The following is a 24,978-nucleotide window of genomic DNA, read 5'->3' on the forward strand; positions in this document are numbered from 1 at the left end:
TATTGGAGAGCCATTCTGTATGTTGGGGATATAAATCATAACTGTATTTGCACATTTACTAACTTGATTTTTTTCCGGAGAGTTTCTCAGTAATGTTTTGACCAAAAGTTTTGTTTATCCATTTTTGTTCAATGAAGACTTTACAGAAAACAAATGGCAAAATTTAAAGTTTAAAGCCTCCAGATATTTAGTCTTCTGTTTTTTATGGTTCATTCATCCATCCATATGTAAGCCTTGTATTGTGAGAATGACCCAAACCAGAGTAATATGTCTCTGAAATCAAGTCTGAATTCTTGCTAGGGTTCAACTTAATTTAAATTATCAGAGAATTATAATTTAAAAAATATGGTTGGCCAAGGTGCTTTTTTCTTTAAGGCTGCTATTAAAACTAAGAATATGATCATGAAAAGGCAGTGAAATATGTTAGTAAGAACAAAGATGTCAGCATAAGAAAGACCGAATTCAGATCCTATTACTGTAATATACCAACTATACAGTCTTTGGCAGATTATACAACTTTTCTAAAGTCTAGTTGCTCTGAGTGTAAAATGAATGTATGAGATTCTATCTTTTGGGTGTGTTATGTAGAATTAACTGAAACAGGGCATATAAAATATAGTACCTGATAGTAAATGACTGCCAAACACATGCCACCTTTCCTGCCTCCACATTTTCCATTGGGTCATGTAGAGAAAAGAGCAGATTAGGGGAAATTATTATTTTCTAGTACCGTAGTGCAAGATGAGGGCTCATAATGTTGAAAAAGATGCAGCATTTCTAGGATAGACTTATTTCTAATATTCTATTCTGGTATTAAGCCATGCAGTAGATGATGCAGTAAATAATGTGTCCAGTATGGAACTTGGGAAAGCACTATTGACCAGTTTAAAACCTGTGTGGAATTTGAATTTTGAATTTAATAAAATAAAGGTACAAATAAATTATGGTAACTATGGCATGTCATAGAACAATTAATAGTAATAATGTATTGATATTCAAAAGAAGATAGTAATTCCAAAGATGAGATTGCCAAGGATAGATCATTACAGTGCACTTGGAGTGGAGGGAGTATTCAGTAGAATCAAAAAGAAAAGCTGAAATTAGAATGAGTTTTTTAAGGAGTGAGAGTACAAATATATGTGGTATTTATTTTCTCTGTTAATAACTCATTTTTATCTTAGAAAGGTAATAAGGGTTGTAACCTATTTCTATACATTTGGGTTACTTACACAGAACCTTACCAAATACACTACTGGAAGTCTGGCAAAGTCAGTGACTTGCTTCTACTCAGTGTGAGTCATAATTATCTCTACTGCAGTCTAATTCTAAAAGCTTAGAGAAGTCAGTAGGTTAGCATTTAGGAATTTTCCATTACTGACGTTGATTCAATTCGTTTCTTGGTTGTAGCTCTGCACATTTATTCGTAAGCATTACTGGAAGCTTAAGCAGACTTAAAAAATTACTAATCCAATTTAGTGTCATGTTGAAACCAAACTTAAAATATGGAGAAAGGCTGGTAAGGAGGACTCAATATTAAAGTTAAGTTGATGATTTTGTGATAGACTTCAGAGCTGAAGAGAAACTAACCAAGTCTCAGTATGTAGCTATCTTTGAACAGCTTTCCACTGACTGAAGAATTGCAGATAAGAACATCTTTGGCATATTTGGGGAGTAATGGAAACCTCTGAATCACATGCTTTTAAAACGTTGATATCACATGGATCACTTCTGTAATTATAACCTCTCTTTGTGTGTGATGGTGTGAACCTCTGTGACTCTGCAGGTGAATGCCACGTAAGTGACACCACACTATTTCATCCACAATGTGCACTCTAAATCATGTATTATTGCATGGTACTCAGGGCTTATGAAAGTCTGCTTGCTTTTCTTATCCTGCTTGTTGAATATCTATTCATCCTTTGAGCCCCTGTTCAGTCATCTCCTTTTTAGACCTCTGACCCAAGATAATTTTATATTAAGAAGACTTATTTTTGCAATGTTCTTTTAACTACCTACTATATAAAAGCCATTTTCTTTTATAGTAGATTTATAGGTTTGCTTGATTACACACTGAGCAATGGATGTTTGGCTATGAGACTCTGTTTTAAATTATTTCCTTTGTGGTTGTTGTTGATATTTTCTTTCTTTTTTTTTTTTAATACTATGTAAGAGTTTATTTTATTTTTATTTGTTACAATACTCATAGGAAGTCATTTGACTGGCAGCACTTAAGGCTGTCAGAACTTGTGAGAGTGCTAAGTGGAGCCAATCAAACTTTAACTGACCTGCTTCTACACTTCAGTGACAAGGAGGAATTTCTTCTATTTTGTGATGTAGAAAGCCTTGTTTCTGGTGGATTTAAATGAACAGGAAGTTAGCCAATGTGGGAAACAACTTTACTTTGTCATTAGAAACTATAAATCTAAACTTTATTATTCATTAATCTAGGAAAATAATAATTCTGGTATATTTTGTTATTGAATTTGTGGCCAATGAACTTTGAGTCTGATACACAAGTCAAGGGAATCTAGTAATTCAGATGATTTCAGTGTGGTAGTATTAAGAGGTGGTGACTTTTAAGAGGTGATTAGGCCAGGAGGACTGCTCCCTCCTGGCCTAATCATTAATATTCCCATTAATGTGAATATTAATGGGATTAAGGCCCTTTCAGAAAAAAAGGGCTCATTTTCAATTAGAATTCCTTCCTGCCTTCTGCCATTTGAGGATGTAGCAAAAAGGCCCTCACCAAACCAGAGGATGACACCTTGATCTTGGATTTCCCAGCTTCTATCACTGTGAGGCAATGAATTTCTGTTCTTTTTAAATTACCTAGTCTCAAGTATTCTGTTATAGCCAGCATGGCATGGACTAAGATATCATTGTATTTGCTGTCATTTCTATAAAGCTCCAGATTTGCAGAAGTATAATGGCAAATATGAAACAAAATGTAAGTTTTAGAAAATGTTTTGAAGCATTGCAAGAGATCAGTGAATCTGTTTTTAGGGTCTTGCAGTCATGTATAGGAAAAAATATATTTTTGGTATAACTTGACTAGCTTTATTTTTGTAGTACTCAGGATGAGTTACATGTTCTGACCTTTTCCTCAGTTATTGCATCCTGCAGAATGGATTCATTTATACATTGAACAGATACATTTGTGAATAAAAAATTAAACAGATTATGATGCACACAGATTATGATACTTGCTGTGGGAGGCAAAAACAGTGCAGGTACGGGTACATGAAATTCAAATAGGGTTGTCAAAATAGTCAAATCTCAGAAGAGGGACACTACAATGATATCTGAGTAATGTGCAGGAGGAAAAGCATGTCAAACAGAGGAACAGTATGTACAGAGGAGGCAGGATAAGAGTGTGAAGTGTTCAAGGCACAAAATTCCAGCACAGCTAGTGGGGAATGAGCCAAAGGTTAGGGTCTTGAGATGAGAGGCACAGTACATAAGGGATGGATCAGACAGAATGTGAATATTGTGGTATGGCGTACTCATTATGCACCTAATGAAATGAGTAAGAAAGCTTCGTCATTTGTGGGAATGATGTGTTTGTCCCTTCCATGTTGATGGGTATGACCAAAAGCATGGGTGTGAAGCACTTTTGAAAACCTAAATGGAAATTTTGAGCCCCTTTAAGACAATGCTTCTGAAAGCCAGACTTTGTTCACACCAAAAATTATTTCCCAGATTAAGGCCTGTGGACTTGAAATTGGGTCTGTTATACACCATGGACAAAATTTGCTCAGGAGATAAACTAAGATATTTTCTGCCATGTAAAATGGGGAAAGCATCTCTTATGCCCTGAAGAAGTGTAGAAAGGGGAGCCCCCAATGGAAGGTGTTTTGTGCAAATGGCCAAAGTATTTTGACTTCTTTCCTAAAAGCTGAAATTCCAGAGGAGGACCAGGTTTGGTTGAAAGTGAAAAGCTAAAGCTGAGTGGATTTTGCTGTGATTTAGTGAGTTAGCTATAACAGTAAAAATGGTGGCATGGTGTGGCCAATCCCAAGTCTTCCTCAATGCCTGGAGGGGATGGAGGCTCAGGAAATTCTGTCAGCCCTGTGAGGATGTCAAAAGCTAGCTGAAATGGGGCAGTGTATCTGTCATGAGCCTGCCATGACCACAGCAAGAGGCTAGGGGGTCCCAGAAAGATGCCAAATGTTTTATAGCCTCAATAAAGATCCAGATGGAAGATGTAGGTGATACTTAGAGGACATTGAAGCAACAAGGAAGGCTGAAATTGGCTCAATCCATGACAAATGACCAAGATTCCCAAACTGAGGCAATTAATCGAGAAGACATGGATTTTAGCTGTAGGTGTGTGCAGGGAACCAAGTTATAAGACAAATAAGGTGCGTAGTTGCAGAGACCAGAGGACACAAAGGAGATTGGGGACCTGCAGGTTTGGGGCTGAGACCACCTCTTTCCTGCCACCTCAAGGTCATAGAAACCCACTTCCTTATAAACTCAGGTGCCACCTTGAAGAAAAACAATGGGTTGGAAGAAATATGAAAGATTATACATTTACCAGATATGACCGAGTTTTTAGAAAAAGAATATTTATTTATATAAGAAGATAATGAGATAGTATTAATGATCACTTTGTTCATGTATTCATTCACTTAATAAATAACCACTGAATGTCTTTTATATAACTATGCACAGGGAAGACATCACACACGAATCCCTGCCTTTCCAGAGCTTAGTGAGGGTAGTTCTAAGTTGAAGCTATAAGGAAAACAACAACAAACAACAGCTCAATTAAAAAAAAATATGCTATAATTTATTTTCACATGAGTAGTGTGCTGTGTTTTTAATCCTACATCAATGGGGATGAAAAGTATTTCATGGTATGCGTGACCTTGTGGTTAAGGAAAGTTAAAAATGACTACAGAGTTTATTCTTGGTTGGACACTAAATTTAAATAGCTTGACATTTTATCATCGAGTTAGTCAGAGAGGCAGAATTTTAGAGCTGGAAAGGATCTTAGAGGTCATCTGGTTCAACCTCTTAGTTTGACTAATGAGGAAACTGACATAAAGGGAGTTGAAGTGAAACTTGCTGCTAAAGCTGGGGTTTAAATATGTGTTCTTTGACATTAGTCTAGGGATCTTTACAATAGAACAGAACTTTCATTCATATCTTAGTAGGAGATAATCTGTAAGCCTATTCAATTCACCTTGATATCAAGCGAATCAGGGCCCTTTGGAGAAGTTTCTAGGGGTGATGTTTATAGGTATTGGAACATAATTGACAATGTTATAAAGAAGAATAGACACTCTTTCTAGTGGTTGGTTGTTTCTCCTTTTCCCCAATAGAATGTTAAATACAGCCCAGAAAGAGCCTGAGTGACCTTAGAGGCAGAGTGCTTGCCAGAATGACAGCCTAACTTAGTAAGAAGTAAAAGCTTGGGCTCAGGAATGAGACATCTGAGTTCAAATCCCAGCTCTTTCCTGTGTCTGCTAGCTTCTTAGTTGTGAAACTTGTAGCAAGAAATGTGTTATAAAAAATGAACAAAATGCTGAAAGTTGTGAATGACTTACCTTGGAAGGATAAATCAGATTTAAATTATCTTGAAAATGCTTCTACTCTCACTCACTTATATGAAGTAGTTTTTCCTCTAGCAGTAATGGGGTAGAGTTATGGCTAGTTTATAAGGAATAATTTACACCCTGCCATTTATCTTACGGTATAGTTGACCAAGTTGTGTTCCACTTTACTGGCATGATATTTCTAGTCATGACAAATGAAAATTTTAGTAGTGCTTGTATTTAATGCACATGTTTTACTTTTCATGGTTTTAGCAAGACCTTGGAACTTTTCTTGGGGGAGAATCACATGCACTCTTCATGTTTCATGTATGGTATGCCAAAAAAAGAGAGAAAAGATTGGAAACAACTAAAAGAGTTTAGGTGTATGAGGTACTATGAGCATACACAAGGCTAGCTTTAATGTTGGTGGATGGTAGAGAAGCAAGAGGAAAAGAAGCAGTGTTGTCTTTTTTAATTAAGATAATATCGTATGTATATCATGATAAAACTTAAAATGCCATCTAATCCTTTCTTTATTGCATTTTGTCTTCCCTCCTACATTTAATTTAAAGCTCATTAAAATATATAACCAGTAACATTGTGTTTAATTAAATGTTGTGTAACAGAAAGAACACACATGGGGTCTCACGTGCTATTTGACTAGACTTAAATGGTTAAACTGAGAACCTGCAGACACATGCGTTTTCCAGTGCTTGGGCTGGCATAATATCAAATGACCTTTTTGCCATTGCATGCTTTGGCACTTGTGTATTACAAACATGACCAGACCATAACAATGAAGAAAATAAGGAAAAGAAAACCTTACCTTTTTTCCATGATGCTTACAAAAAATACCATGACACTCTTAGTGTCCTTTTGGTTGGAAAAGTCATATGAGTTGATCTATGTATTTTGTCATACAAAATGAGTTAGTTAGATGGAATTCTTGGTGTGTTTCAGCTGAGTGTTTTAGCAAATTAACATATTTATTGAGCACCAGTTATGACAGTTTCCAGCAGTACTGTGTTGGGTAGTGTGTGTGTGAATGTTTAGACAAAGTCAGCCTGACTTTGTTTTTCTACAAAAGGAAAAATAAAAACACCATTTCTGACCCCCCACCCCAGGAAGAAAACTATTCATAATAAATTATAATCTATTGTATAAGAGACTTGGCCTTTTAATTTATGCCATGTATTTTAGTATTTTGCACACTATAATTGTGTTAATGTAAGGAATATATTTTTGTAATTTAATTAATAATCATGAAATCTTTTTTCTTATTGAATACTACATTAAAGTTGAATAAATTGATAAAGCCAACTTTTTTCCAGTGTTAAATTTAAATGCTTCTTAAGAAAAAGCTAATAAAAACATTTAAGAAATAACATATTTTTCTTTGTGCCCAGTTAATATTTAATTTACTGACATCATCTGAATGCTCTATAGGATTTAAGATTGGTTTTAAATATAGTGCTTACCATAAAGTGAATCTAAACTTTCTACCTTAATCACAGGGGTCACAGGGGAAAAAAGAGAATATAAACCTAAGGTAACAAGGGATGTTATGGATTTCCCATGATTAACAACTTTCAGTTTCTTCAGTTGGTAATCAAGGCTTTGTGCTTCAGGTTAGATTTTATACTTGCTTGCTGTTTGAACAGCACTGTGGCTACATGTTTATTAGTATTTGGTTGAGTTCCTTCCATTGTGTTCATGTAGAAATTGTCTCACATTTCTAATTCAAAAGAAGACAAAATGAAAGTTAATTTTTAAAGGTTGATGGGCTTATTATTTTCTTGAATTGTCCCTCAGGAGGAATATTTATGCTGTATTAATAAGATAGGTAAACTATGACTACAGAAATTGAATGCTACCTACAAATGCAAAAACCCTTCCAGAAGACCTGTACAATGTGTTATTACTTAGGGGCTTTCCTATGTACAAAGAAAGCCAAAGCATATGGTAATAATAAAGCATCTGCTTCAAAGGTCTGCATCCATGTTTGTTTATAGATGGTCTGTATATTTAACTGCTATATAGCACACGTGAATTTATCTTTGGATACTTATTGATCATAAAGAGAACAATGACATAGATGTTACTGTATATAACTATATAATTATGTAGTATCTACATAAATATGTTATATGTAATATAAAATCATCTTTTTATTTATAGCTTCCTTATTTATTTATAACTGTATATGGTAAGTGTGTAGTTTTTGGATATCAGGCATCGTAACTTCTATTATACTTTCTTTGCAAGAAGCAGACTAATCATATTTAGAAATAATGTGATAGTACCATTAAGGCTGGAAAGAAATATAGAATTCAATTAATATTACAACTTCATTTTAGAAACAAGAAAATGGGCTCACATAGGTCAAGAAATTTGCCCACAATATAGAACTAGGACTAGAACCCTTTTATTTTATTTTTACTTCAATGCTCTCAGACTGATTACATTTCCTAGTATGGATTAGAGCAGCTCAATAAAATCAGTGATTTCCTTGTAACTCTCTTCTCCTTCCTTATCACTGCTCAGGGAGGAAAAGAAAAAGGTGATTTTGCTCCCTGGAAGTATTTGGAGAGTGTCAGTACTACAGATTTTATCCTCGCTTCGTGACATTTGATGTTTATTATTATGGATCATTCAACTGAAGGCATGCATATTACTCATTTCTCTCCTTTTATTACATGTACATATTAAAAACATTCTAATCAGGCTTTGAAATGATTTAGAGTATTACAAATCTCTGACCTGGAATCTTATGACATTATTGATTTAATAGGAACTTGTTAATGATTCAGATACAGGAAGGTCTCCAAAACAAGTTACACTAAAACATAAGTATTCTCTTTAGCTGTAACTTGAATAAGAGTTACTGCAGTGTAAGCCTGTCTTCTAAAAGAAAACAATTTTTAATGTCATTTATTTTCAGCTGTTCACAAATTCTTTTATACTTGCTTTTCTTTCTTTTTACTTTTATAAATTCAAATTTCATCATATAATATATAAACCATAGGCTCCTGGGCACTTTGGAGGGGCTTTTATTAAAAAATATGTGGATGTGTGTGTATTTCCATCTATTTTTTTTTCCAAGAGATGTTTCCTTTTAGTTGGAAAGCCACATTTGGGTACAGACATCTGGGTATAATGTCACAAGCAGAAATTAGCAATTTTTGTTTTTCTAACTTTTGTAGCTCTGGTCAGTTTCACATGGGCTTCTATCAGTTGAAATGGCATCTTCAAATTCAGCCAAGGGGAGGTTATTAGGTTATAAGTGCTAAAAATGATGAGTCGTCTCCACACTTTGTCCAGCATGAATAAAAGCAAAATTGTAAAATAATTATAATCTGAAACAGAGCCAGCCATGCAACCCGAGCCTATCTTTCTTCATTAATTTGTATACAGTTCTTATTTTAAGAGAAGAAACTTTCAGAGGGTACTCACATGGGACTGCTGAACCAGCTGTACAACTTTTATTTTGAAGAAAAAAAGTTGAGCCTCAGAACGGTCTGTTTTAAAGACAGGGAGGGACTTAGCCGTTCTGAGCTTGACCAGCATGTGGAAGGAGAGCTCTCATGGCTGCGATAACTTAGGGAATTCCTACCTGGGTGGCACTTGGGGCAGGAAGTTTTCTGTTTGTTTTGTTCTGTTTCAGGGGGTCCCGTGCACTTCTCTTGCCTGGATCAACGTGACTCTTGGTGGTTTTTGCACACCCTGCGCTGTGGGGGAGTGCCCCAACGTGCCTGTCTTATGTGGCCTCTATGGACACACTGCCCAGCTGGCAGAGAGCAGGGAAGTTTTCTCCCAGCACCCCAAAAGAGAAAGAGGAAACTACCTTTTCTTTCTGGCCTCCTTGCAGCACAATAGAACAGGATAAGCTTCCACATTTCCCCTCTGGAGTTTCTGGAGTGGTTTCCAGGAAGAAGTTAAACCTTCACCTTTAAATGGATGACCATGTCACAATCAGGAAGAAACATCTCCAAAGACCCATCTTTAGGTAAGTAATGCTACATCCCAGGTGGCTCTAGAGCTGTCAGGAACCGTAGTTTCTCTCCTTCATCCTTAATTTGGGGATTCTGCCACTATTCTACAGCAGAGCAATCAAGAATGCTTAAAGTTTAACTTTACGCATACCGAAGGAGTCTTTTTAATTTTCTATTTTCTGAAATTTCATGCACAAACTCTTATCAACTCTTGAAAATACATTTTAAAAACATCTTAACTATTCAAGCACATAAATGACATAGCAATGGAAAAACTTTGGAAACATTATGCAATCTCTTGCTGTTTCTGTGGGCTGTTGCACAGCCTTCTAAATGGGAAACGTTGTGCTTAGTTCTTTCAACTGATTACAGGCAAGGGCAGTTTTTCAGTGCTGTGAATACCACACCTTTCTGGAGTTAAGTGCCGGGAGATAACTTGTTAGCTACTTTACCAGAGTGCACATTTTGCAGCTCGTTCGGGAATATCAGACTAGTTGTTAAAGAAACAATAGGGCAGTAGGAAAAATTTTACACTGTGGTGGAATCTATGACCAGGCTAAATGTAGATACAGTATAATGGATTGAGCTAAAGCTTAATTTTGGAGGGAAGGACACCCTTTCTCTAAGAAAGCAGCCTTATCTTCACTGACTCTTTAATTCTGGATTCTTTAGTTACTTAGTATGTACTTTAGAATTTAGAATCAAAAATTAATAATTTAAGAGTATCTAGAAATTAAACACTATTTTTGCCCCTTAAATCGGATTTTTTAGAAAGTCAATTATCCATCAGTTTTGTTCTTTCCACAAAATAATATTCTAAACAAAGCAGAGATACTATATGTTAGCTATGTTAAAGTTAAGTTGCAACCACTGTTTTTGGTCTGGAAGTAAATATAGGATGATAGAAGCTATGGGTAAAATTTCTCAGTGGTTTTTATATAATGAATGAGTAGACCTCAAGGAATATAATGATACAAAATGTGGCTATTTTTATGTACTGATTAAACATTACTACTGCATTATTAACAGCAACATTATACTTTTGTAATGCTTAAAACAAGATGTTAGCTTGAATTGTTTTAAAGCCTCCCTTTGAACATAAATTATATTTAAATTTGTATATATGGATTTAATGTCATAATCCTCATCTACTTAAATATATTTTCATAAGTCTTATGCAATGATGTTGGTAAATAACCAAAAATCTAAAATGACTCCAAAAATATATTCACCAACCATATTTCCTAAAAAGTTCTTCCAATTGTATGTAATATCTATATTTTCCCAAGTGCATGTGTGACTTCAAAAAGGCATGATAGCTGCACAGATGATTCTAAATTCAACACCAGTGAGGCACAACTCACGGAGGGCACCCACAGCAGTTTGGAAAGGCAAGGTTGTGTTGGATAAAATCAGATCCAACTAGCCATCAACGTTATTGTATTAGCCCTTTGGAGAGCTGTTGGTATTGAGTCAGGTGGTTTTCACCAATGAGTTATGCCAAATCCTAATTTCTTCCTAATTTATTAATTATATGCTTAGGTGCTATGGGCAGGTGGATTACAACTGAACTGCACTTCTGTGCTTAGTTAAATAAAGAATAAAACTTTGTGGAAGCTGAGATTCTTTGCCCAGATAATTAGAATAAAATTTGTTAAATTCAAATGATTACTTCATGATGCTGGTACTCTCATACTTTCACCTAGGCAATTAAATATAGAAATGGGTCTTTGATGAAAACAGATTGAAGCTATCTATATGTGGGAGCAGGATTTATAGGTCATCTGGCACATCGACAGTTGGCATTGCTTTTACCAGGGTATGATTGTGATGACGGAAAAGGGAGATGGAGAATATCTTAAAAGATTAGAATAACTAGGCTTTATTGCACAGAGAAAGTCTGGGGCTGATTTCTATGACACAGACTTTCTGATCAGACTTTGGAGCTGATTTCCATGACACAGCTAGTTGTACTGTTAGGGGAGGTGGGAGTGGGTTAAGCTTGCTTTTGACTCATTGGTTCTTATCCCAAGCCTCACTTCGTTTTCTTGTCAGCCTTTCTTAGGCACCTTGTTCTCTTAGGGTTTCCCTGAGTTGTCTGGCATATTACATTGAGACATCTTTCTCAAGCCTGACTTTTCAGAGACCCATGTACCAGACCTTTCCTTCTTAATATATACTTGTAACTACACCCACTTCCTAGGGGCCTTGCACACTGGAACAATCTACTTGACAGGCTAATCTATGCAAGTGTGTTTTATGTGTGCTGGTGGGGCCAGTTATAAGCTTAACAAAGATTTTATGAAAATAGTATCTTGGCTGTTTAAAAGTAATTCATTTAAAATTTCAGTCATTAAGACATATTTGGCTGGGCACCATGGGTCACTCCTATAATCCCAGCAGATTGCCTGAGTTCAGGTGTTTGAGACCATCCTGGGCAACATGGTGAAACCCTGTCTCTACTAAAATACAAAAAATTAGCCAGGCATGGTGGCACGCACCTGTAGTCCCAGCCACTTGGAAGGCTGAGACATGAGAATCACTTGAGCCCTGGAGGCAGAGGTTGCAGTGAGCTGAGATTGCGCCACTGCACTCCAGCTTGGGCTATAGAGTGAGACTCCGTCTCAAAAAAAAAAAAAAAAAAAAAAAGACAGATTAATCCAGCATTTAAAAAAATATGTGGCTCATTGACATAGTTTCAAATTTCTATATACAGGATAATTTCTCCTGTAGTTGAAGGTTCAGCTTTGATGCTAATTCCCTGACCTCCACTGATTGACTACAAGTGTCTACTTCTGAGTCCATGGTGCTTGAAAGCTCAGATATGGGAGAAAAACTTATCTGCTTTCACATGACATATCATTGAGGATATATCTAGATAAATGTGGTACAGGCAGGCGATGGATACTGTAAAGGAGGTAGTAACAGCCTGGGAAATTGAAATGAAAGACACAGATCTCAGGAATGACTCATTCTAAACATATAAGTGACCTGAAAGATATGAGAGCAAGAGTTTTTTTTTAATTTAATTTTCAAAATTTAATTAAAACCAGTTGTTCATCAGCACAATCATCCTAAATTTCAGAAAGTAAAAGTCATCCATCAAGTGGAAAAACTTAGCTGAGAAGTTTTATAGTAGATGGTGAACATTGAAATTTTGTAGCTGGCTAAGATATTAGGAGGCTTGAGAGGAATCTTCCATATCATTTAGATCCTGCCTCTAAGAATGCCTGGGGTTCCAAAATAAAGATTCTAAATTATTTCCTGTAGTCAGGTTATCAAATTCATCTTTAAAAAATTTTCCTTGGAAATTTTAGATACATTTTCACATCAGGTCAATGAGGCAAGGAACAAAGGCTAAGTTTCTTTTATGACCAAGGCAGGAGTTTATATTATCTCCTTTATGACTAACATGTGGAAGTGTGGTATCAATGAGACTATTCAGCCCTAAGCAAATGTGCATGGTGAGTGCCTTTTGGACACACTGTGGTTCTGCCTGCATAGGCTCTTTCAGACAGGTGTGGAGAAAACACAATGCTCCTTTTCCTCAAGAGAAACATTTTGAGTTTTATAATTTTCTGGGAAGAAAACACAATCACAAAGTGTATTAATATGTTTTCAATCAATAATATTAAATCCCTCAGCATGTAATAAAATAAAATTACCGTATATATATCTTTAAAATCCAAGATGTGAATCGGCACTTGAGATATGGGACTTTACATAGATAAATTATTTAGACTTTTGAAAACCACTATTTCTATATTCCCAGAGATCTTTATCTCTGGTAATTATAATAATTTATCTCTTTATATGACTATATTCTTTAATTTGTGTTTTAATGTTAAATGAGATAACACATTCAAATGGAAAATCTTTATGTAACTTTAGTAAAATAATTGAATACATTTTTACCTTATTGTATACTCATCTCGCTTAGTAAACTTTCTATATTATGTGATAAATCAACCTTAGACTATAATAACAAGAAAAATCTGTTTCTTCTAATAAAATTGCATCAGTAAAAGTATTTGTCTGAATTTCACTGCCTCAAAGCATTTAAGCCTGGGCTTTTGTGACAATTATTTTCTCTTCCTTGATATTTTGTTTTATTAAATTCTATTATATGTGCATTTTCACCATTTGTTTCTCCAAATTCTTTTTAGAAGTATTTAGTAAAACAAATGAATTTTAAAAGTAAATTGAAATGATTCTTACATGTTAAACTTTAGTGTTCTTGGAACCAACAACCTTTTGAACCTCTTTCATGGTTCAAAAGTGGTTAAGTCAGTTTTCTGGTGATTTTCTATTAGAAATAACACTAAAAAGCCACAAAGAAAATCATGCAAATAGTTCCCTATTAGGCCTGTAATTCAGAACAAGTCTATACATCCAGGATCAAAGACACAAAAGGCAGCCAGGTTTCAAGACTAGTGAAGATCATATTGGGATCTTTATGGCATTTAGATCACATGTTTCTTCTCTTTATGTCTTCTCAGAAGCTTTATTTTCACAAGTATCTGTTAGCAGAGGGATTCTGAATGTGTACTTGGCAGACATATTTTCTTCACATAATGATGGATATAGCAGTGGGGTGAAATAAGAAAGCTTAGGAAAAGAAAAGCATGTCCTAATTTTGTTTGTGGACCTAATGGATATGGTTAACACCTATTGCTATTAGTAACTTACTGATTTTTGAAATGTATTACAAAGAGCAAAGCAAACACACACACACACACACACACACACACACACAGACACACATTTGAATGTAAGATGGATAATGTTTACCATGAAAAAAGTTGTCAGACATTACAGTGCCTTGTTATTTTTCCAGTTGTAATAAAAGTAGCTCTAATTTTTAAGTGGCCATACCTAATAAATAAACTATGCAGTAGCAAGTATCGATATTAACACCAAGAGGGAAATTCACAGAAAACGATGTATTTTTAGGCAAGGTAAATGCATGTAATCTTTTGGATAACTCTATGAGCCAGTATTAAATCTACAATTAGTAATTTTGGGTATAGAATCAGAAACAGGGTACTGATTAAAATGTGGGGAGGTGTCTCTCACTCAGGAGCTACATAAATGTTGTTTTATCAGCTAGAGCAGCTTGATGACATGTACATTTATCTTAGACATTGTTAAGATTTAGAAGTGGCTTTTCAAAAATTTGGAATGGTGAAAATGAGGAAAATCAAGATTATGCAGGTAAAACAATCTACTGGGATTATTAATGATTTTATACCATCTGGAAAATTTTACATTTAAAGTAATCAGCCTATTTTACATAGTGTTTAGGTAAAAAGCAATGAAAAAAAAAACAACCCAATTATGCTGGTGGATACTTGTTTAAAAGATGACCTGTAAGTATGAGGGGTGGAATAAAGTTAAAGAAGTCTGCAGTATTTTTCAACATAGTCTCTTCAGTTCTGTGACTGGACATAATGTAGTTTTGACTGTTAGTTCTCATGGGAAATCTTCAGTTTATTTATGTATTTGATTACAGCCACTTGGACACGAGCTCTAATTGAGGAAAATTCAACATTTCCTGAGTTGGAGCTGCTGGAAGTGTATGGAGCAAGTTCCATGGCATTTGAAGGAATATAGAATATACTTCCAGATTTTTATCTTTGTAATATCCAAGCCTGCTGCACTGAAGTCTTACTTTTTGTTATGTAGAAGCATTAGTTTTTAGTCAAATTGGTATCTATGTTTAGTGTTTTGGTGTCTCCAGCCTTTAGGATTTTAGGATATTATTGATAGAAGAGTTTTTACATTAAACCAAAACAGACATTTAAATAATAATCATATATGTATTAACCAGCTGCATATAGGCTTGAAAAAATATGTGCTTTTTTATGAAAACCATCACTTCAGCTTTAAAAATATTAATATTTAATTTGACTTTTTTAAGGGCCAAAGAACTTGGAACAAATTGATTAGAAACCTATGGTAATGAAAAACAGTAGGGCTGTATCTTTATCATATGAGAGTGGCAATTTCGTCAGTTTTAACTGAGGTAGGAAAAGAAAATCCCCACCAGGTCAAGTCACTTTTAAATTATATCATTGAATTAAATTTGGATGAAAGTAGGGATATGTGATGATCTGGGCCCACTTGTTTGTTAGAGATCTCTAACAAAGATGCCGAAGACTTATATCTATTCCAGCAGTGATGTGTCTGTGGAAAAAACAGCAACAACAGAAAACAGAAAAAAAGAGACTCTTGTTAACTTTTGGACCCATTAGGCATTTATTGCTCAATCCAGCTGCATCCAATTATATCTAACAGTGCAGTGGCATTTTATCTGCACCTCTTGTGCTGTGCATCTCTCTCATTCTATTATAATTACTTAAAATAAGGGGATCGGCTCCCCTACAAAACCGTAAGGTCCCTGAGGCTAGAATCAACACTGAATTCATCTTTGCATTTCTCATAACTTTTAGTAGAATGTGTTTTATAAGTAAGCACTCACCCAAGTCTTCAACTTAAATACCTACAGAGACCACATGGGTATTGTAAATGTGTGAAGTAGGATATGGTGGGAAGATAGTAGGTGGGAAACAAAAGGCATTTAGTTTGACATTTTTAAAAACACTGAAACACTAAGCAGGATCTAGCTGCAGACTGCTAGCTGGTGCCCCCTGAAATGAATGAAGAATTTGTTTTGTTAGGTTCACGCAGTGGTCTACTCTTCATTTTTAGGGTGAACAAATGGCCAGTAGAGCTTAGCTGAAAATTCTGGCAACTACATCCAAGAGATATGATAGAAGGATGAGTACTTGGTTCTTGTTTTTAATCCTTATTAAAGAATGAGAAAATCAATATACTCAATAGCATAACTATCCTGCTAACTTTTATATAATTTTGTAGCATTAAAGGAACAGATGAAGTATATAACTATTGAATTAATAAAATGCATTTGTATTAGCACCAACTTGAATCATTTCAGTATTAGGAAATTCATTGCCTATAGGCATTTCAAGTTTGAACTTAACTTGTTAGAAAATGCTTTCTTAAATTGAAATCTGTCTTCCTATCAGTACGACGTTTTTTTAAAATCTCTTTTACTGGAATTGGAACAAGAAGGATTTAAACTCTCTCTTCCATAGGCTAGCTCCTTAAACATTGAAAATGATTTTATCAGTGATTACCGTTTTTAAATGTTCCCAAAACATAGTGGCTTAAAAGATCTGTGCCTGTGGGTCAGCTGAATGTTTCTGCTGATTTGTGACAGGCTTGGTTGATGTCAGTGGGGCTTTTCCATGCATCTGTGGCCAGATGGTGGATTTTCTGTGAGCTGGCTTAAGAAGAAGAGGAAACTCACAAACTTTGTCAAGGTTCTGATTAAGTTTGATTGAATTAAGTTGTTACTGTCCCACTGGAAAAAAATTTAAAAGGCCACATGGCCAAGCCCAGCTTTGGTGTGGGAGGGCATAACCAAAAGGTATAGATAGAAGGAAGCACTTACATTTGGGTCAGTTAATGCGATTCGCCTGCTCTTAAAACGCTTACGCTTTTTCTGATTCTCCTTTCCCTTAGTCCATCTGCAGCTCATTCAACCATGGAAGAGAAAGCACATAATTTGATCTTTATTTCATGTTGTTAAGTAGTCTGAGTGACCAGTTAGGACAGGAAAAAAAATATATATGAAAAAATCAGTATAGTTCAGATGACTCTCATATGACCCAATGGTCAAACATGGCTCACCTGACTCCAGGATTATAGCATGCCTGAGATTCTTGGTTTTAAGAAGTTTTAAAAAGTTAAAAGGTAAAAACGTTTCACCTAATTGCCTAAAACATGAGCTATAACATCCATAATGACTGTCCACATTTTCCCAGTTCTTTTTCAGGAATTGATTTGTACCAAGTCTCATGCTAGCCGACCTGATGAAATTGGTTATTTTTAAAGAAGCTGAACATAATTAATTACATAATTCTGGGCAATTCCATTACAATTCCACTAAAACTGTGACATGGAAAGGAGGCTTTGAAAATAGTAATAACAAAACAAAGCTTCCTTATGCATTTGAATCTAATTTGAGTTCTAGCTATAATGTATATTCTCTTGGGCCTTAAATGTATTATCTTTAAAAAATTTCTCATTTTTTATGGGATAGATTTATGATTGTGCTTTCTATTATTGAATGCTCCTAAACACTACTATCATAGGTAAATATTTTCATAAAAACTGCAAATTATTTAACCTTTCTTTTGAAACAATTATTCACAAAATGAATTTTTTTTTTTTAAATTGACATTAAACTTGCAGTTTACAAAAACAAACCAAAACACTACTAACTTCTGCATTTCTAACCAAAGATTTTGATTCAGTAGGTCTGGAGGGTAGAAAGGTTTAATGTATTTCTACAAGCGCTCCAGTGTATGCTGATTCATTGCTAGATTTGGGACCCATTTTCTTAATGATACAATTTGTATACACTAGGAATGGAAAGGCAAAATAATTTGCAAAATGTTTTGGTAAGATCAACATGATCATTGGAAATATAAGCCATTTAAAAAATTTCCTTTTTCAAGAAAAATCTTTGTTGGGTATAGTGGACTTCTGAGTAGGAGGAGGGTTAAATTTCTCTTTTAAAAAAATCTTCAATGCTTTTTTAGGATATAGAACAGAGATAAAGTACTGTGAACTTCAAAGCAATGATTCTCAATATTGGCCGTGTCTTGCAAACACTGGGAAATTAAAAGAAAAATCCTAATACTCAGGTGGTATTTCAGACCTACTATATGAAAATCACTGGGTGAGACCCAGGAATCAGTGTTTTTCTTAAATTCCCAAAGCCATGCTTGAAAACCACAGACCTAAAGAGAAGCACAGATAAAGTACAGTAACAGAAAGGAAAACACTTGAGGGTGAACACTGAAGGGTGGATAGGATTTTGACAGGCAATTGGAAGAAGGAAAGAACATCAGCAAAATGGTATAGAATCAGCTAAGGCCTGGGAATGTAAAAGGGCATAAAGTGCTTGGGAAAGTTTCAGGAATAGGGAGAATTCTTCAATGGCCAGCAAAGTGCTGAGCATCTGCATGTGGAGGGATGTGTGGCTCAGCTTGGTTTGGGCTAGAGAGGCCAGGGCCATATTGTGTCTATTTTGTGACTGTGTATTGTCACCCATGTGGCATGATGTTGAAACTGACAAATGCAATGAACTGAACTCTTGAGCTCAGAATTTCCAAAATGCCATTTTGTCATAGGACACCATTCCCCTGAGATACTTTGAACAAAAGCATAAAATAAGTTTGGAAATTACTTCCAGTCATACTCATTTCCCTCTTAGAGATTTACAAAGCGTATTAGAAGTTTTGTAGTAAAACTCATTCACTCTAATATTTTCCTAAACACTCTGTTTATGTGTAATGCTTATTAATATCCCCAGTAAATAGTGTTCCAAAGAAACATATTTTTGTTTCCCTAAATTTCCTCAAAACATGCCTTCTTTATTTTTCTGAAATTCACTGTGCTTCAGCTCGTCTTCTCTCTTCCTTTAATTATTTCATTTCTTATTTATGTTTTCTGAAAGATAGCCTGTCCTCAAGAAATTTCTCTGTAGTTAACATTTTTCATCTCCTCTTAGAGAAGTCAGGCAAAAAAAGTTGCATAGTTGAGGGAATAGTTAATGTTACATAACTGTGATTATGTGAGTTTAAAAAAGGAAGAAGAAATATTTTGAAAAGATTGAGAGAGGATGAACAATGTCACATTATTGAAACAGCTGAGCATAAATTAAGAAATAACAGATGGAAGTTATGTGTGGATTATCACACCCAGGTGTCACTATACACCCAGTTGGCAGCATTTTACCTTGTCCTTGTGCCTTTTCCCTTGCTTCATCCTGAAGAGATTTTTAAAAATCATCACCCTGAAATTTACACTTAGTGAAAAGTAGACAGTTCAAAATCTACAAATAATGACATTTTTGAAGAATGAGTATTTGTAGATGTGTAGAACTCTATATTTAGTTTATATTTTAAATTTTATACATCTGTTATACTATTTGCTCACACATTTGCCCTGTAAAATGAATCCATATAGTTACCCATTTCATAGATGAAGCAATTGAAATTCAAACGGTCACAGGAAGTTAGAGAAAAAGACATAGAACATTGACATTAAGAACAAGCAGATTAAGTGTGGCTCAGCATTACGGATTTTGTTTTTGTAATAAATATGTTAGGAAACCTTAATGTGTATGCCAGGCAAGCAATATGGTTCTTCTTTGAGGTATAACCCATTCTCATTAGCCAAGGAAGTGATTTAAATTTCCTTAAAGATTGTTTTTAGCTACTCAGGGTTATTTAATACCCATGATTTCCATGCAAGTTTTCTTTTCTAGACATGGAGAAAGAGAAAAAAAAAAGCTGAGATAAGTAAATTATATGTTTTCTGTGTCATATGATTTACTGTGATGATTACACAAATATAGATTTGACATGTCACAGACGATGCACTTAGGTCCTAGAAAATTTAGGACCTAAGAACTGTCTCTAGAAGAAGTAAAGACAGGAGGGGAAAAAAATAAAGTTCAGGCAGTTGCTTCGAAAGTGTTTCTAAACAGAAGAGATTTGTTGCTATCATAACATAAATAACATTTTCCTAGGCAGCAGAAAGACCTTTGTAGATCTTGAAGGGTATGTCCTCTAGGTTATATAAGACTAGAACTGGATTTCATTGTGATTTTATTAATAGAAATGATTAAAATATAATTTGACAGCCATCCTGTTATTCTATATTTTCAGACATTGTTTTTGGTCAATTTCCTAGTATCCAAAATGCTGAGAATTCATTGTTTTAATGGTGTTTTATTTTAATGTATTTGAAACCATTCTTGGGTGCTATGAAGCTTGCATGTTTTGTTATTTTAAAATATTTCACTTCTTGTCATTTTCTGAAATATACTAAGAATTTATTTTCTGAGGAGAAAACAAATTCCACAGTTGGCTAGGCAAACAATACAAAGCCCTCAGAAGGCTATTTTCTCTCTTTTAAGAATAAAATACTTTAAAAGTCTTTACTGAAGGCAACATATTTTTTTTTTTTTTTTTTGGGAGACGGGGTTTCGCTCTTGTTACCCAGGCTGGAGTGCAATGGTGCGATCTCGGCTCACCACAACCTCCGCCTCCTGGGTTCAAGCAATTCTCCTGCCTCAGCCTCCTGAGTAGCTGGGACTACAGGCACGCGCCACCATGCCCAGCTAATTTTTTGTATTTTTAGTAGAGACGGGGTTTCACCATGTTGACCAGGATGGTCTCGATCTCTTGACCTCGTGATCCACCCGCCTCGGCCTCCCAAAGTGCTGGGATTACAGGCTTGAGCCACCGCGCCCGGCCGGCAACATATTTTTTGTGGTACAGAGTGGTAAAGACAGAATTTTAAATAAATACTTCCATCTCTAGGGTAGAACCATTATTTCATCATGTTTACTTCAATAACAATCTATCCCAAATTGTTGCTAACTTAAAAAATGGAAAATACTTTCTGACTACAGTCTAAGGATCTGAGTAGCTATACCAAGTAACCACTGAGCTAAACATAATATACAATTTATTCTCAATTATTCTGTACCAACTTTTAGACAAATTGATGTAGAAGTTGAGCTCTTAAAGTTGAAAAATTTTGATCTGTGTGTTTAATCTGGATAATTTGTTCTGCTTTATCCTTCTTCCTGCCTACCAACACGTAATTTCCTCCTCTTCCTACTAGCTCAGTTGGAATTTAGCTCACTAATCTATTTACTGAAAGCGATGTCAACACTGAGCTAATGAATCTAATTTTTTTCCTCATTTAGATGTCTAGATAACAATATGATGCTGCCCCTTCCCACTGCCTTCTCTTTTCTTTCATCCTTTCTCTCTTGACAGAAACCAGAATGCCTACCATTTTCTATGTGAGAACAACTTGCTACATATCCAGAAAACAAGTGGTTATGCCAGTTACTATGTTATCCTGAGGAGTTCTACCTACCTCTGTAAACAAACATTAGGACATTTAAGGCCACCTGAGATCTGTGAATTTATATCTGAGCAAATAGTGGCCTTAGGACTTCTAGATAGATGTTGTTTCTGGTTTTCCCCTAAAGAATGAGACCCCTGGGGGGTCTGATATTTCACATTTGAGACTCAGACTAGAATGCTTAGATGATATTTTCATAACTCATTGAGTTACTTGCAGATGCCCATTCTATCCATTCTAAAATAATTTCCTTTTATCTACTCCATCTAGTTACAATTCAATCTCTATCTTCCATTCATTTATCCTCAAAATGTAGACCAGGAATTCTCTGCTGCTTCCATGTTTTCTCATTAACTTCTTCAGTTCTTTGTGAATACACCTCTTCTCTTAATCTCAACTCTCTTCTATTAGGTAATCCTCAAATTTACATGCTCAGATCTCAACTCTATTCTAAGTGACAATTCACATTTCTTTACATTTCTTAAACATGTCCACCTGATAACCTCCTGATACCCAATACTAATCTATCCAAAAAATATTTATAATGCATAAATTATAATAATAAGTTCAGAAGCACATGAGTGAATATCTCTCCAAACTTTGTCCCTTTCAACACTGGTGTGCCATGAGATTTAATAGATTTAACACACACATACGTGCACACAAACATAAACACATAGACACACACAGACACAAAATTACAAGAGGATTTCCCAGAACTTTATAATGTTTATGTTAAATGTAAATATTTAAGCCAAAGATATGATATTTAGTGGTTCCTAAATTGACAGTGAAACTTTCTTTGTGCCTGATATCTGTAAACATATCAAAGTCTTCAGTAAATTGTTTGAGAAATATTGCTTAAAGGAACAGCTTAGCCTCGCTGCTTTGAACCTCTTTGTTCAAAAAAAAAAATTTAAACTTCTTGTCATTTAAATTTGAAATCTCTGTTATTTTTTATTCATCTCTACTTATCATTCATAAGAAAACAATTGTCAAGTCCTTTCAATTATGTCCTCAGAAAATTTCTTTCTCTGTTCTTTAGTTTGTGCATCTTTACTTCAAAGCCCCCTACCCTCCCATTTAAAATTTTATGATATTTTAAAAATTAATCTTGTAATCTTCAGCCCCTCTTCCACAGTTGCTTGGTTCTCAGGTTAGCAGATTAGTCTTCAAACTTTGTCATGGTTATGTCACTCCTTTCATTTGTAATTTGCAGTGGCCCTTTATTTTCTACCAAGTGAAACATGGATTCTTCTGAGATTGCAAGCACTTTATACCTACCCTTCATCTATTTCATCTCTTTCCTCCTTTCATAACTCTTATGCTACAGTCATTCTGGGTAACTTATTTCTCCTAGGACTTGTCTTATGCTTCCCTTTCTGAGCCTTCGCCTACTCTGCTTTATCTGCTTTTATGTTTCTCTCTCTGTTGTCCGAACTGCTCTCTGTCCTTGTTCATGCTTCAGGTCCTAGTTCAAATGTCACTGTCTATATGAAGAACTCCCTGATTCTTCCAACCGGAATAAGTTTTTATTCCTTTGAACTTGTCATGGCAGTAGTACTTTATTTGTAGCTCTGAATCTCTGAGCGTATTTCTCAGAAATTTGTGTCATTATTTAATGCATGTCCTATTTCCCCTTCTTAGTGTAAATTTGATGGCTAAGCCCTTGTAATATCCATAGAATTATAGAATAATCAAGTTAGAAAGATTTTGTATCTAGTGTAACTGTCTTATTTCCTAGATAAATGAAAAACCCTAAGACATTAAATATTTTGGCCAAGTTCTCACAGCTAGTTAGTGATAGAGTCAGGACTAGAACACATATCCTCTCTCAATCTTGTGCTCTTTCTAGTCTAATTTCTTTGGGTCTCTTGTTCTTACAGCTCATGGCAGTAGTAACCATTGAGCATTCACTACATGCCAGGGATCTTAACTATACTATATCTAATTATAAGAGTAATGCTGAAGTGTGAGCATTAGTATCCCCATATTAGGGATAAAGAAACTGAAGTTCAGTGAGGTTAAATAACTTTACTGGGTAGAAGAATTTGCAGTCAAAGCCATGTCCACTTGATTTCAGTAACTATGCTCTAGAGACAGTGAATGAATAAAGAGAACTATCTACAGTATAGGGTGGGATCTTGGAGTAGTCATTTTGGGAAATCAAAAATTTGGATAGGTATCTAAGAAACAGGTCTCAGCCTTCAAAATAGTTATATTTAGTTGTCAGGGAAGTGCAAATGAAAACCACAATGCAACACATTTTTATGCCTTCTGAAATGGCTAAATACAGAAATCAAGAATTTATCCAGGATTGGAGAGAGTTTAAAGCAGAATTTCTCAACTCCATTGTTATTTGGGAACATATAATCCTTTTTTTTTTTTTTTTTCCGAGATGGAGTCTCACTCTGTTGCCCAGGCTAGAGTGCCATGGCACAGTCTTGGCTCACTGCAACCTCTGCCTCCCAGGTTCAAGCAATTCTCCTGCCTCAGCCATATGAGTAACTGGGATTACAGGCACGTGCCACCACACCTGGCTAATTTTGTATTTTTAGTAGAGACAGGGTTTCACTATGTTGGCCAGGCTGGTCTTGAACTCCTGACCTCATGATCTGCCCACCTTGGTGTCCTAAAGTACTGGGATTACAAACATGTTGTTGTGGCTGTTTTGTGCATTGTAAGATGTTGAGCAACAACCCTGGTCTCTACCCATAAGATTCCAGTAGCATCCTTTTAGTTGTAAAGACCAAAATGTCTCCAGGCATTGCCAAATGTTCCTGGACATTTGCAAAATTATGACCAATTGAGAACCATTGATTTAGACTAATTGGAATTCTCATACGTGGCCAGTGAGACTGAAAGTAGGTACAACTTGAAAAACAGTTTGTAGTATCTACTAAAGGTTAACATACGTATATCCAGAAATTTCAAACCAAACAGAAGTGAATACATACCCATTGCTATTAAAGACCTGCACAAGCATGTTCTTAGAAGCACTATTTATATTAACCTCAAACAGAAATACCACTCAAATGTTCATCAATAGTACAATAGATAAGTAAATTGTGTGGAATGCTATACAGCAGTGAGAAAGGAGGAATCAAAAAAACAAGTGTGTGCAAACATCACAGACACAATATTGAATGGAAGGAGGCAGATGAAAAATATGCTATGTGATTCCCTTTATTTAGGGTTCAGCAACAGGCAACACTAATATAGTAGAAGGTGAAAGATTTATATGATCTGAAGAAAAACCAGAGTATGCAACACTAATGTAGGACAGTGGTTATCCTGGGAACTACTTGAAGTGAGCATGAAAGGGACTTCTAGTGCATTGGCAACAAACATTTTGTTTCTTTGATCTGGCTTCTAGTTACATGGGTATGTTTAATTTATGAAAATTATTAGTTGTGTAGTTTTCAGTGTGAATGTTACACCATAGTGAAAAGTTAGGGAAGAAACTG

General features: G+C 35.2%; 1 protein-coding gene across 7 annotated transcripts in view; it reads left to right on the top strand.

Moving 5' to 3' along the window:
* Nucleotides 1–24,978, top strand: part of PDE1A (phosphodiesterase 1A) — a 404,046-nt gene that overhangs the window by 98,474 nt on the left and 280,594 nt on the right. Inside the window, exon 1 of one of the 7 annotated variants that reach the window (XM_032292756.1) lies at nucleotides 6,849–9,546. The exons of the other annotated variants lie outside the window; for them this stretch is intronic. Coding sequence (XP_032148647.1) covers nucleotides 9,494–9,546 — 53 coding nt within the window. The 5' untranslated portion in view covers nucleotides 6,849–9,493. Of the gene's footprint in view, nucleotides 1–6,848; nucleotides 9,547–24,978 lie in introns of those variants that run through there. 7 annotated transcript variants of the gene reach the window in all.

The sequence above is a fragment of the Sapajus apella genome, unplaced genomic scaffold (genome assembly GCF_009761245.1).
Source record: "Sapajus apella isolate SASKATOON/1434 unplaced genomic scaffold, GSC_monkey_1.0 scaffold28, whole genome shotgun sequence".
Lineage (NCBI taxonomy): Eukaryota > Metazoa > Chordata > Mammalia > Primates > Cebidae > Sapajus > Sapajus apella.